General features: G+C 34.0%; 3 protein-coding genes and 2 long non-coding RNA genes across 11 annotated transcripts; 3 read left to right on the top strand and 2 right to left on the bottom strand.

Moving 5' to 3' along the window:
• The first annotated feature begins 12 nt into the window (after positions 1 to 12).
• LOC126849624 (OTU domain-containing protein 5-A) lies at positions 13 to 3,166 on the top strand. Of its 4 annotated transcripts, none has more exons than XM_050591622.1 (12): positions 13 to 165; positions 311 to 409; positions 565 to 656; positions 873 to 997; positions 1,086 to 1,246; positions 1,343 to 1,498; positions 1,580 to 1,736; positions 1,828 to 2,039; positions 2,148 to 2,267; positions 2,349 to 2,504; positions 2,579 to 2,768; positions 2,865 to 3,166. In XM_050591622.1, the coding sequence occupies exons 1-12, from the start codon at positions 19 to 21 to the stop codon at positions 3,017 to 3,019; spliced, it is 1,770 nt and encodes a 589-aa protein (XP_050447579.1). In that variant the 5' UTR covers positions 13 to 18; the 3' UTR covers positions 3,020 to 3,166. The 4 variants fall into 4 exon arrangements, with proteins under 4 accessions (XP_050447579.1, XP_050447581.1, XP_050447582.1 ...); XM_050591624.1 differs by having other exon boundaries at positions 1,107 to 1,246; XM_050591625.1 differs by having other exon boundaries at positions 1,113 to 1,246.
• Positions 3,167 to 3,828: 662 nt separating this feature from the next.
• Positions 3,829 to 6,086, top strand: LOC126849865 (serine/threonine-protein kinase Nek5-like). Its single transcript, XM_050592172.1, has 6 exons — positions 3,829 to 4,410; positions 4,567 to 4,657; positions 4,727 to 4,894; positions 5,043 to 5,203; positions 5,415 to 5,562; positions 5,815 to 6,086. Exons 1-6 carry the CDS (start codon positions 4,352 to 4,354, stop codon positions 6,082 to 6,084), a joined length of 897 nt encoding a protein of 298 aa, XP_050448129.1. The 5' UTR covers positions 3,829 to 4,351; the 3' UTR covers positions 6,085 to 6,086.
• A 784-nt stretch (positions 6,087 to 6,870) lies between these two features.
• Positions 6,871 to 12,473, top strand: LOC126849864 (MAM and LDL-receptor class A domain-containing protein 1-like). Of its 3 annotated transcripts, XM_050592168.1 has the most exons (11): positions 6,871 to 7,009; positions 7,570 to 8,008; positions 8,231 to 8,428; positions 8,699 to 9,059; positions 9,550 to 9,726; positions 9,918 to 10,344; positions 10,449 to 10,793; positions 11,139 to 11,360; positions 11,507 to 11,889; positions 12,082 to 12,247; positions 12,329 to 12,473. In XM_050592168.1, the coding sequence occupies exons 2-11, from the start codon at positions 7,608 to 7,610 to the stop codon at positions 12,367 to 12,369; spliced, it is 2,721 nt and encodes a 906-aa protein (XP_050448125.1). In that variant the 5' UTR covers positions 6,871 to 7,009; positions 7,570 to 7,607; the 3' UTR covers positions 12,370 to 12,473. The 3 variants fall into 3 exon arrangements, with proteins under 3 accessions (XP_050448125.1, XP_050448127.1, XP_050448128.1); XM_050592170.1 differs by lacking the exon at positions 6,871 to 7,009 and having other exon boundaries at positions 7,900 to 8,021; XM_050592171.1 differs by lacking the exon at positions 6,871 to 7,009 and having other exon boundaries at positions 7,902 to 8,008; positions 8,242 to 8,428.
• On the bottom strand, positions 9,051 to 10,045 carry LOC126849868 (uncharacterized). Its single transcript, XR_007687466.1, has 2 exons — positions 9,897 to 10,045; positions 9,051 to 9,686 (listed from the first exon to the last, which is right to left on the bottom strand). It is a non-coding gene; the product is annotated as an uncharacterized LOC126849868 (long non-coding RNA).
• Positions 10,643 to 12,161, bottom strand: LOC126849867 (uncharacterized). Of its 2 annotated transcripts, none has more exons than XR_007687465.1 (5): positions 12,014 to 12,161; positions 11,784 to 11,907; positions 11,501 to 11,696; positions 11,074 to 11,402; positions 10,643 to 10,788 (listed from the first exon to the last, which is right to left on the bottom strand). It is a non-coding gene; the product is annotated as an uncharacterized LOC126849867 (long non-coding RNA). The 2 variants fall into 2 exon arrangements; XR_007687464.1 differs by having other exon boundaries at positions 10,662 to 10,806.
• Positions 12,474 to 12,795: the final 322 nt, after the last annotated feature.

A 12,795-nucleotide genomic window follows, 5' to 3' on the forward strand; every position in this document is an offset into this window, starting at 1 on the left:
AATTGATCGCACGAGACCATGACAATTCTATCGAAGAAGAAGTCGAACGCGCCGAAAGACAGGTCGCGCGAGACAGGCGCTAATCCTGAAGTTGATGTTCATCACGGCGTAGTGCAAAACGAGCACAATTCTGGCAACATTGCGCTACCGAACAGTCCTTATCAGGTGAGGCGCATTGTGATTTCCGGAGAATTTGCTCTCTTTCTTTCCCTCCCCACTCCTCCTCTCTCCTCCTCTTCCTAACCCACTCTACTTAAGGAAGCTTTTAAAAGATAAGTGTTTTATTGTTGTGTGCCAACTCGCTGATAAGGTTCGCGGTGCCAGCGGTTTCGCCGTCGATCTGCACGGAGTTCAAGCTGATCATGGATCCCATAATGGTCCGATAGTGTTGACCAGCAACTCGTATGAGGTATGACAAAGGCAACTTCTCTCCTCTCTTTATCTCGGATAGTCTGAAGGTATTAATCATCTCTGCACATCAGAGTGACATAAACCTAAAATAACATAGTAATAATATAAGATTTATTTTTCAATGATTTATGATATTTTTATACATATTTACAGGCAAATGTAGACCGTCGTGAAGATAAACACTTTGAAGATGGAAGTGGCCCGAGCCATGGTAAACGTCACAGACAGAGAGCCAGTCCTCACAGGTATTTAAACTTGGTTCGACTAATAAAGACTGGTTATTTACATTACTGGCAATTACATTGCGTTTTTTTCGCAACACTTATTTACGCGGGTCTCGTATAATTGACATAGAGTAAGATATACAAAAGAAGTTACGCATTTTTATATAATAGATACTTGTGCTTATTAGATATTTAATAAAAGAGATATTTAATAAATTCCTATCAATCTTCTAATAGCTGTATCGGCAGATCTTCGCGTGCAAAACGTGATCGAGAAAGGGACAGAGGTAGGGAAAGGGAGAGAGAAAGAGAACGCGAAAGGCAAGCTACTCCACCTGCTGCTTCTTGCAACGGTTCACAAGGTAATGCATTTTTCTTATAATTGTATCGCAATTAAAAGCTACTAAATCTCATTATTGCAATAAATTATTAAAATAAAAAATTGCGTAGCCTTGAACTTGATTTATTCAGGTACAGATTCTAGCGTAAACGGGAGAGTGAGCATTGTTGGAAATGCTTCAAATTTAGATGAACTGGCAAATGGCTACAACAGCGGTGATGAATATACAGGACGTACTGAGAATAATCTTACATTAGTGGAGTGGCAGGAAGTCAGTATTAAATTTTAAACTCAATATTTTATGTAAATCTGATGTGTTATCTTGTACTCATGTTTATCACATATCTATATATCTGTAACAATCTAGAGAGATAGGTGGTTTGAGAAGCGCCTCAAGAAAAAGGGCCTTATGATAAAGAAAATGGCGGAAGATGGAGCTTGCTTGTTTAGAGCAGTAGCGGATCAGGTTTATGGAGATCAAGAGATGCATGGAATTGTACGAAAGCACTGCATGGATTATATCGTAAGTGTGTGTGGACTAAATAAGATAACATATCATATTATATCGATGCTCAGCTTGGCTAAATTTATTTATTTCTTTTAGTCTTCCAATCAGGAGTTCTTCTCACATTTTGTAGCAGAAGATTTCAGCACCTATGTAGACAGGAAAAGACAAGAATACGTTCATGGAAATCATATAGAAATGCAAGCTATGTCAGAAATGTACAATCGTAGCGTACAATTGTACTGTTACAGTACTGGTATGTATCATTATTTTTGGTAATATAGTAGAACTTTTTTATTTTGTTTTTGATTGTGATATTCATCAAATTTTTTTTTTTTTGCTTATAGAACCTATCAATATCTTCCATACTATGGTGCAAAGTGATAATGAACCAATCAGATTGTCGTATCAACGTGGCAGCCATTACAATAGCATAGTTGATCCGTTCAAAGCCACTATAGGTGTTGGTCTTGGCTTACCATCATATAATCCTGGTGCTGCTGATCGCGCTCTCATATCGGACGCAGTTCGTCAGAGCGAGGAATTACAAATTGAACAGGTAATTGTTATAAATTCATATACAAATCTAAAGTCTTTTTTACAATATTCAATTTAGCTTTACAAATATTCAAAAGATATTCTAAAATTTCGATTTCACATATGAAAGACAATGTTGGAGGATAAAATAAAAGCCACTGATTGGGAAGCGACTAATGAAGCTATCGAAGAACAAGTGGCTAGGGAAAGCTACTTACAATGGTTGCGCGATAACGAAATGCGTAAAGCAGTAAGTAAAAAATCAATTGAAATCGTACCAGTTATTCTTTTATTGGAGCAAAAAAGACTCAGTCACGACTTTTGAATCAAGCGTTCAGCCAGTAGTAGCAGTACGAGCACAGTTACGAGCGCGCAACATAATCATTCACACTTTCATTCACATGGAGGTCGTGGACAGCAGCGTAGCCATACCTCTTCTCCGACCACGACACAAACTAGCCAAGATAATTTACGTAATTCCCCAAAGGTCCGTTTTTCACTATTTAGACGATTGAAGCTTAAGATATTATTTATAAAGGATGTTCCTGTTATGATTGTTAGGTCAGCGATGCGGTACGATACAGCAAAAGATCACCGCAACATCAGTCGACTCAAGGTTCTAGCATATCGCATTTATCATCGGATTTTGAAGTGAAGATGATGTCGCAGGAACCTGTACCGGGCAGTAGCAAAGAGGCGAATGCATCACCCGACATTTCATTGTTCAATCGCCTTCCTCCTGAAGTATTCGGTAATAATATTTAAATTATATATTGATCTCTTTATAAAAAAAGGAACATATGAGAAAAAAAGCAAGATTTCATAGTAACTGTCATGAATTTCCTAGGTCTGACAGATTGGGAAGATAGCCATATACTTTCACAGGTGTTGGCGACTTCGCAACAAGAATATTTGGATAGCCTGAAGCAGTCACGCGTATCCGCCGGAAGCGATGGCGCCAATACGATAGAATCTAGTAACAGTGCTATTAACAATTCTTGAAATGCAGTCGATAACGACAAAGTTCAAAAAATATCAGAGTATAAATATATATTACATTTATATATTGCAGTATCATCTAATCCCGTATTGTGCTAGGGCTTAAGGTGATTTGCTTTCTTATCCTCAAGTAAATGTTGCAATAATCTATTTGATTTTTTCTTTTTTATCTTATCTCTTTTGCGTTCTGTCTCTCTTTCAACAACACAGCTATACAATAATATGTATAGCACTTTCTAAGAGTACATATGTCATAATCGTTAGGCGCTTTATTAACACTAATAAGATAACTGCGTAATTTCTTTTTCATTATGCAGTACACTTTCATATTATAAATTGATCAAAATAGTTTGCGTCATTCCGAAATTGTTGAAGAAAATTTCGTAGATTTTTTTTTTTTGTTACAATAACCACGTTTTATCACGATCAATGTTATACTTTTCTGTGTTTTGGGATTTGACATTTATCATCCATAAAAACATGCAATCTGGGCAGAGTGTATATATATATATATATATATAAATATATATATATATATATATATATATATATATATATATATATATATTTGATAATTGTGATGTTTTCTTTAATATAGTTTAGATGACAAAATGCTTTAGAGAAATCTGCACTACATTTGTAAAAAAAAAAAATAGAATTAAATAAAAAAAAGTATCATCTATATATATATAACTATAATTCTCTATTTTTTATTGATATTTAATATAACCATTTTCTTAATTTAATACGATTGTCATAATACAAAAGATAATATATGATAAATCTCTTGAAATTTAATTTTAAATGTCAATGTTTTTGAATATTTGTATTTAAATTTATAAATTAATTGAATTAATTTTTATCAAAATACTTTCCACGAATCAAAAATAAAATTTTCTTAAAATTAAAGTTTTTTCACAGAATAATTGAAGAATAAAGTTTTTATTATATTAAAATTAAAAATTCGCACCATACACAAGCTTCTTAATTTTTTATTAGAATAAATTGATATTTACATTCAAATGTGTTTGTCTTTATTATATATTATTTATTATATATATCTGAATAGGGAAAAACAAAGTTCTTTGCTCTATGTACATACCATGTACTGTGTAAGCTGTAAGCAGTACATATAAATTTGTTGCTTAAATAAGAAAGTCATTATGTTTGCATATGTTTCTGTTTGAGATAAACAGAGATGTTTTTGTCTACATGGTCTATCACAACAAACCAAATAGTCCTTCATAAAGAGCTATGTATCACAGACGAAATATTTCCATAATTTTGCCTTAAATAAGATAATTTAAAGTTTTTTCTCGTTTTGTGAAAGTGAAAATGGATCCAAACATCGACGATTACACATTCGAAAGCATACTCGGCAAGGGAACCTTTGGGTATATTATTAAACTCTTGTATAATGCGGGAGAGAAATTGTGTTCCGCGTGCTACAAGGAAATTTACTATATTTGATATAGATAGCTATATACACGTACATACATGTAAACGAATCGATATAATTTTTTATGAAATAAACAGATATATGCTTTTAGAACTGTGTACTTGGTGAGAAGAAAGAAAGATTTAAAGCCGTTTGTTATAAAAAAACAGGATGTAAATGCGATCAAATATTCGCCCTCCAAGGTATAACTGCACATATCGATCTCTCTATTTGGATAAAATACAAAATTCGATATCTATTTCATAATTCAGAGAGCATTAGGAGAGATACGATGCCTGAAAAGATTGAGACATCCAAATATAGTATTTTATTACGGAGCATGGAAGAAAAATAATTATAGTTATATTCTTATGGAGTATGCAACTCGATGTACTCTCAAGGATTTATTGGAAAAACGAAAAATACCACTTAAAGAGGAGGTGATTATAAAAAGATTATAAAGAATATTCACTTCGATAATCAATAAAATGCGACTTTCAACAATTTTTAATTTTGTAAATTGAGTTTTTTTAATTGTATTAATTGTGGAAAATAAAAAATGTATCGCAAAGAAATATCTTTTCTTAGGATGCACTATACTTGTTTTCGCAAGTTATTTTAGGAGTACATCATATTCACTCAAATAAAATTCTTCATCGAGACCTAAAACCAGAAAATATCATGTTGACTGGCAGCCGCGGAGATATTGTTAAAATCGGCGATTTTGGTCTCGCAAAAAGTATTCAAGAGTACGCATCGATGAGTCAATTTTACAACAAAATATATTTTTATTTACATATTTTTGCATATATTAATTCTTTAACTGCGTTGACATATGCATTGAACTGTCCTTTTAAAATTGCAACAAGTGTCTGCTAATCTAATTTTTACATGGTTATCCATAAGAAATAAGTCTCTCATTTTATCCCGCATTATATGTTTTCTCTTTTTATTTTGTAGAGATTCAGTAACTTGTCATGCAGGATCTTACTATTATATGGCTCCAGAAATGTTCACCGCACACCCGTACAAATTTAAGTGTGACATATGGAGTCTGGGTGTTATACTATACGAAATGATTACAAAGAGACTTCCATTCCCAGCTACGGTAAATAAAATTAATTAATTGCGAGGCAAAGTATTCAAAGTAATACTGTGCAATATCGTGCAATATTTTTAGTTTTTATGTCCATTTTTTATCGAAAAGATAATATTTCTTCTGAAAAGAAAAAAAACGAAAAGAATATAATATTTTTATGTCACAGAATATTTGTATTGTTACGTTATATATGACAATGTATAATATCCTTTATCCCTGATAGCAGCGAGAGTAAAAGTATTCTTTCAATTACTATTTCAGAATCTAGAGGAGATTACGAAATTAGTATTCAACAGTCCACCGCGGCCTGTATCGCAACAGACATCAGCATCCGTCGTTAATCTAATATCGAAAATGTTGAGGAAACAAAGTTCGTGCCGACCCCGCACTGATCAGCTCGTACTTTGCCCTTTTCTTGCCCCTTACATCGTTCGAGTATATCTAAACCTCGGACGTAGTATTAATCTTGCTGAACGAGAACGTAAAAACTTTGGATCGCACATCTTCTTAAAATTCCTGAATTCACCGTGATCAAAACATTTTGATGTATGTATTCTTGAGGAAAAATTGAACGAAAAATGATATTACCACATTCACAGAATTTTAAAATAGCAGACTTAAATGACTAGAATATCGATCGAGTTTTTGTAAAAATACTTCTTATCGTATATCAATTATATTCTATATTCAATTCTAATTCAATTATATTCTATATGGCCCAACAATTGTTCCATCTATTTTTTTTTACACATATAAAATTATCTTTCTTATGTTATTAATAATGCGTTAATATTTTTGTTTCATTATATCATGTACACTGCAATGTAAAAAAAAAAGTAATTTTTGAATTATGGGAATGTAAGAGAGCCCTCATATTTCAATTAAATGACTTGTTATTGCGATTTTTCACACTTTTAATGTTTTTACTGACTTTATATGTAATATATGTAATGCGATTCTCTAACACGTATGCATGGCGCGTAGGTTCTCTGTAATTTTTTTAAGTAATGATACTCTGCATTAATCATAATCCTCTGTAGGAAATTAAATTATGAACGATTGAACACATATTATGTCCAATGATTGAAAAACCATCGTTTCGGAAGCGATATGCGGAACCGATTTACCGCTAGTGGAAACTGTCAGATTTTAATCTCGACATAATTACGGCACTCTGCCTCGATGGAATTTCATTGTTCGACTGGCTATCGCAAACGGGCCCCGAACATACTGAAAACTGGAAGCGTAACGATCGGAAGTTAAGGCCGGAACTGCGTGGATACACATCACTTCGTTCCGTGCCGCGGTCTTACAAAACTCTACAGTTCGCATCTCGTTTGTATAGATATCATTCTGCCGGTCTGTTGTCAGTGCCATCCGAATATTTGCTAGCAACAGTGTAATCAAAACAAGGATTCTCGAAGAGTTTAATGCAAAAATAAGCTAAAAACCATAAGTAAGATCTATTTTTTTCTTCGTATTTAGAATAGAGGTTGCAAATTATGGCTTCACCTCTTAATCACATTTAATCCATAAATTTATAGCTATCATCTTTACCATTTAACATTATTTCGGAATCGATGTTAGACTATCGTATTTCACGTGCGAAATAATTCCTTTGTATACTTTAGAGAAAAGAATTCTGCTAAGCTTCATATCAAAATAATCGTTAATGGTTTTCGAAGATCCTGATGTGTGATCGAATAATGAATGATACTTGCAAGTACAAATCCTGCGAAAATAGGTGAATTGAACGAGCAATCGCGAGAGATTTCATTCTGTAAAATTAAATATTCAATCTATGACGATAATTAAATCATAACTAAAATAATGAAAAAAAAAAAAGAGAAAGAGTATAGAAACATATTTATTTTTGAGTTTTCATACAAGATGCAAGTTGGATTTTAAACTGGAGTCTGTAATTTCTTATATTTTAAAATCGAACTTTTTCAGATTGTGAAGAAAGAATTTTACAAATTGAATCCTCGACAATGCTAATTCTAATTCATTTTGTAGGCAGAGTGAATTTTCGAACAGTGTAATCGTATCCGAACATGTGGTGGATTTTATTATTGAGCTGCTGGCTATATCCGTTATCATGGAGCTTAACTTGGTATTCTCCGGCTGCCTTAAATACTATGCTCGGAGAGCAAGTCGATCTCGTGGGTGCAATTAACACGACTTCCGGTTGGACGAGAAATACCGCGAACAATGAAGATTTCAATGATGCGGTTAATGGTTCAGAATCCGATATCAATCCGGGCCAGCCTCCCATCATCAATTCCGTTGATCGCGAACCACTGGACGAAGTGGAGCGCATCGAACCTAGGCAATGGCCAGGCAGACCGGATATCCTACCCACTCGCAGCACAGCGCCTTTTACCACGGAAACATCTTTATCACCCAAATCTCCGCAGCCTACCACGCTAGCACAGAGACACCCTTCCACGCAAAGGTTTTTAAGCATTGTAAAGAAAAAACCTAAGCAATAAGATATTTATTTCAATTATATTCTTCGGCGCTGACAATCGTTGAGTAAATAAATGGTAAAAAAAAGTGATTTTGCATGAATCATGCTCCAGGAATACAAAATCACTCTAGTTTTTACAAATTATTATATTGTAATATTAATTATGTAAAATAGTTTTATACATACCAGTAATTTTACGTTTGTAAGATATCCTACAGTTACCGTACCACCTCCGACGGTTACTGTTGATGAAGTCTTCTGCGATTTCGGACCGGTTCCATCAATGCCACTTTGCGAATGGCAAAATGGCAATGGCGCTTTGGAGTGGACTCCAGGTACTGGAATGGGAACAAACTGGTTGGGTGGACCATCGATCGATGCCACGAGTAGCACTATGGATGGAGGGTAATATATTATTGCATATTATTATATTATTATTATTATAAAATATTATTGGAAAAATGCTTTTCTCTTGAGAAATATATAATATAATATAAGAGTAAAAAAAATTAATTTTTCTCAAATTTTTGTCAAATTGTATTAGAAATAAATATTTTTTTGTTTACATACAATCGTATACTCTTCTTTTTACATAGCAAAAGATGTAACGACTCTTTCGCATCTACATTTCCCATTTAACATTTCAATAATCTTAATCACAAATTAATATATTAGATACGCCTTTCTGGAGACATCGCAAGTAGCTTCAAAGGATCTAAAGTTCAAAAGTCCAGGAGGTCTTCTGCATAGTCCACAGCTAGGCAGCACTGGAGTCGCTGGTACTTGTTTCATGTTCAAATATACCATGGACGGTCTCAGTATCGCAGGACTGCGAGTATTGCTTCATATTGGAGTGGACGAGTTTTCATTTAAGAAGGAAGAAACCGAGGAATTGCCTATAGAAAATACCACAACGGCAAAACCCTGCGAGTCGGTAGAAGCTGTGGAGGAACGCGTGCTATGGCACGCGCAATATTACACGCTCGGAGTGTGGCAGCAGGCTCAAATATTGTACACTTATCCTGAGTTACATTCGGTACATTATTATAATTCAATTAAAGATTTAAACAGTAAATACGACAAAATGCTATTGATTAATATAGATTAAAATCACAATTACATGACAGGATTTAATTGACAGCAACAAGTTTGTTCTCTTAGAAAGTTATTTTTATAGCCACTATCTGTGAATGATGTAGTGAGGATTCAACATCCAAAATGTGATAGTTTGACGAGCAATTTAATACAAATAAATATAAATTAATACAAATAATTATAGAAGTATCCAAATTCATTCAAAACTATATTATATACATTTTTGTTATATTTGTCAAAATTATATGACTTTATGAAATCCAGAATTATATAAATTCAACAAATTGTTATTCTTTCTCAAAAAGTGTAATTCTTCTGTCTATCCAAATGTAATTCCATGTCTTTTCCAAAATGTAATTCTATATCTATTTGTGTTATAGTTTGTTATTATAAATATCTCTGTAAATCTCAGGCAAAATCTTGACAATTAGGTGATTATTGAAGGCGTTCCAGTGGATTCCACAGACCCTTCGCGTCTCTACCGTGGATATATTGCCATCGATGACATAGATTTGCAATCTGGTACATCATGTATTGGATTCTGCAACTTCGCCGGTGGTTTTTGCGACTGGAACAACGATGCGGAAGATGATTTTGATTGGACTATAGTAAGTGCGCTACTAAATTGGAAAAAAATAATTTATATATATATGTATGTATGTATGTATGTATGTATATGTGTGTGTGTGTGTGTGTGTGTGTGTATATATATATAAATAATTGCCTCCAAGGATTGTGTCTTTTTTGCTTTTTACTACAAGTTATCTACAATGGATACCTCGAGAAAACACATTTTCAGAGTCGCGGAAGCGGAAATCCCACGACCGGGCCAGCAATGGACAGTTCCAGTGATCGTGCCACAGCTGGTGGTTATGCTTTTATTGACTCTAGCTTTCCACGAAGACCCGGTGACACGGCGAAACTGATAAGCTCAAGCTTTCCAGCAACCAGCGCTGACATGCCAACGTGTATGCACTTCTGGTTTCACATGTTTGGATCCGGGATAGGCTACCTGAAGCTCTTTCTCCGTCACTTTCGCAATTCAGATAGTCAGCCCCAGGAGATCTGGAGTCTGTCCGGAAATGCTGGCAACGCCTGGTTCATGTCGCAAGTCACGATCAGTTCTCTCGACAATTTTCAGCTAATTTTCGAAGCATCGATAGGGAATACCGGCATGGGTGATATCGCAATTGATGATATCTCGTATGGACCAGGTGCTTGCCCTGGTATGTTCTTGAACAGATTGTTTAAAATTTATTGTTTGATGGTCGAAAATTAAATTCCCATATTTTTATAAATTTTCTTCCAATACTCTATGTTGGCTTAAAAGTTTCGCCACAAGTAGCCAGCCCGATATTACGAGATTGCACCTTTGAGATCGATGAATGCGATTGGATCAATTCGCGGGATCCAGATCGTGTCGAGTGGGAGAGAGTGTCTACCCAGGTGTTAGGACCGAGAAATCAGAGAAAGCCGTATAGCAACGGACACACGGTTAATCGACGCAACGAATACTTCCTAGGACTGGGACGTCTTCGGGGTGCTTCGCGATCGTCTGGGGGTGGTACCGCTCAATTGGTCAGTCGAGAGATGAAGGGTACCGAGGAACCGCTCTGCATTACGTTCTGGTATTTTATGTTTGAGCCATTCATCGATTCCACAGGTCCTAGCTTGGGTGAGTAAATTTTCTTCGATAGAGAAAATTAAGAGTTTTTTTAGTAAAATCAAATTCCTTACCTTTGAAATTGTAATATTAATTTTATAATTTATTTAATTTTTTCCCTCAAATTTTGTTTTCTTTTAATTCTTATTTAAGAATTATAAAGGAATATAATTGAAATTTTTTTCTTATTTTCCAATAATAATTATCTTTACGAAGAAAATAGAAAGAATTGAAAGTTCAATTCAACGCAAGATAGATTGGTTCTTAAAAATAATAAAGATTTATATATTACCTTTTATAGGTATGTGATTTTTCTTCCGCGAAAACAAAAAAAATAATATAATCGTAACTTTATAGGTGTCTTGCGATTGTATCTACAAACAGTGGGCGATATTTCGACAGAAGCCAAACCGATATGGCAGCTGTACAACAATCAAGGTCCCACGTGGAGCTATGCTCAGGCTAACATCAATGAAAATACGAACTTCAACATCGTGTTCGAAGGAACATGGGGTCCGAATAGAGCAAGTGGTAGTATAGGAATTGATGATATCTCCTTTTATACGGGCAATTGCAGCGGTAAATATTTTTATCTTCTTTTTCGTGTCTATTTTTTTTTCTCTATAATTAATGATCTGTTAGCACATATCACTCTCTCTTATATTTTTCTTTCTTTTAAATATTGTATTAAATATTGTATTAACCTATGTTTTACATACATGCAGTAAAACCATTGAGTGCAGCCGTTCGCGCGGAAGATTGCAGCTTTGAGAAGGATTTGTGCGGATGGGAGAATATAACTGTATCCGATAACGATCGGGCCGTGATGTGGCAGCGTGCGTTTCAAACTCATCGACCGGCTCAATTATTGGATAGAACTTTTGGTGCAACCGGCGATTTCGTCTTCTTTGACATCTTCACAACGAATAAGCAATCAACGAAAGTTAAATTGCGATCGCCCATCATCGACGCTTCGCCTGATGAGAAGTTTATATGCTTTACTTTCTGGTTTGCTGCGTTCGGTGTGGAAGAATCCACTGCTTTGCGAGTAATCAAGATGCTTAGCGAAAATGCTGATGAGGAGAACGAGGACGAGGAGGAACAACTGGTACAAACGTGGTTAAAACTGTAAATTCGAACAAAATTTCTATAAATTGAATATCATGTTTTGGGAAAAGAACAATTTTGTATCACTTTTATACTCTTTATATTTTAATATCCAATATACAAACCGGGTATTCATTTGTGAAAACAAATGTATATGCACTTTTGTTTTACACTTGTCGTTTCATTGTTGCAGCTATGGTCACTGACAGCTAAAGGATTTAACAATCCACGACCAGTATGGATGCCAGCCCAAGTAACAATTGAAGCACGAACTCCATATCGACTTATTCTTGAAGGAAGCGCCAGTAATGGAGGTTTTGCTGTTGATGATATCAAATTTCAGCCTTTAGCCTGTGCAAGTAAGGTTAATGAATGCACAAAAGTGCAATGAATGCAAATATAAATGTTATAAAAAATTTGACCCATATTATCTTTTTCAGCTCGACCAGCCAGTGCTCAACCAATTGTAAATGAAACATAAGACAAACAACTTAGAAAATATAACAATTTTTTGTAATATTGAAATTTCTTTTTTATTATTTATAGTCATTATTTATATGTGCTCTATATAGGATACATATTAACTATTATTGCATAATAGTTAAAAAAATAGAATAATCCAATGCAAGGAACAAAATGAAAATTTTAGTTAAAAAGAATCATTATATAAATTAGTTAATTAAAGTATATATTGCAATTAATCTTTATGTAATTTAAGAAACACTTATGTAATTAATTAAACAAATAACAAATATATACAGAAAGTATTTTTTTTTTTTGTTGTTTATTAACTCTTATTATTCTATTAATAAACAGATAAGAACAAAAATTATATAATATATATTGGAAAATTAAATAAAATAGATCTATCCATAAATTGCAATATTTGTGTAAATATCTTTTGCAT

The sequence above is a fragment of the Cataglyphis hispanica genome, chromosome 5 (assembly GCF_021464435.1).
Source record: "Cataglyphis hispanica isolate Lineage 1 chromosome 5, ULB_Chis1_1.0, whole genome shotgun sequence".
In the NCBI taxonomy this organism is placed as follows: Eukaryota; Metazoa; Arthropoda; class Insecta; order Hymenoptera; family Formicidae; genus Cataglyphis; species Cataglyphis hispanica.

Coding starts and splice junctions, on each gene's coding strand:
- LOC126849624 (XM_050591622.1), top strand. CDS start 19: ATGACAATTCTATCGAAGAAGAAGTCGAACGCGCCGAAAGACAGGTCG. Junction 2,268..2,348: donor ATAACGAAATGCGTAAAGCA/GTAAGTAAAAAA, acceptor TTTTGAATCAAG/CGTTCAGCCAGTAGTAGCAG. Junction 2,505..2,578: donor ATTTACGTAATTCCCCAAAG/GTCCGTTTTTCA, acceptor TATGATTGTTAG/GTCAGCGATGCGGTACGATA.
- LOC126849864 (XM_050592168.1), top strand. CDS start 7,608: ATGTGGTGGATTTTATTATTGAGCTGCTGGCTATATCCGTTATCATGG. Junction 11,361..11,506: donor TTATACGGGCAATTGCAGCG/GTAAATATTTTT, acceptor ACATACATGCAG/TAAAACCATTGAGTGCAGCC. Junction 12,248..12,328: donor TCAGCCTTTAGCCTGTGCAA/GTAAGGTTAATG, acceptor TATCTTTTTCAG/CTCGACCAGCCAGTGCTCAA.
- LOC126849865 (XM_050592172.1), top strand. CDS start 4,352: ATGGATCCAAACATCGACGATTACACATTCGAAAGCATACTCGGCAAG. Junction 4,411..4,566: donor CTCGGCAAGGGAACCTTTGG/GTATATTATTAA, acceptor ATATGCTTTTAG/AACTGTGTACTTGGTGAGAA. Junction 5,563..5,814: donor GACTTCCATTCCCAGCTACG/GTAAATAAAATT, acceptor TTACTATTTCAG/AATCTAGAGGAGATTACGAA.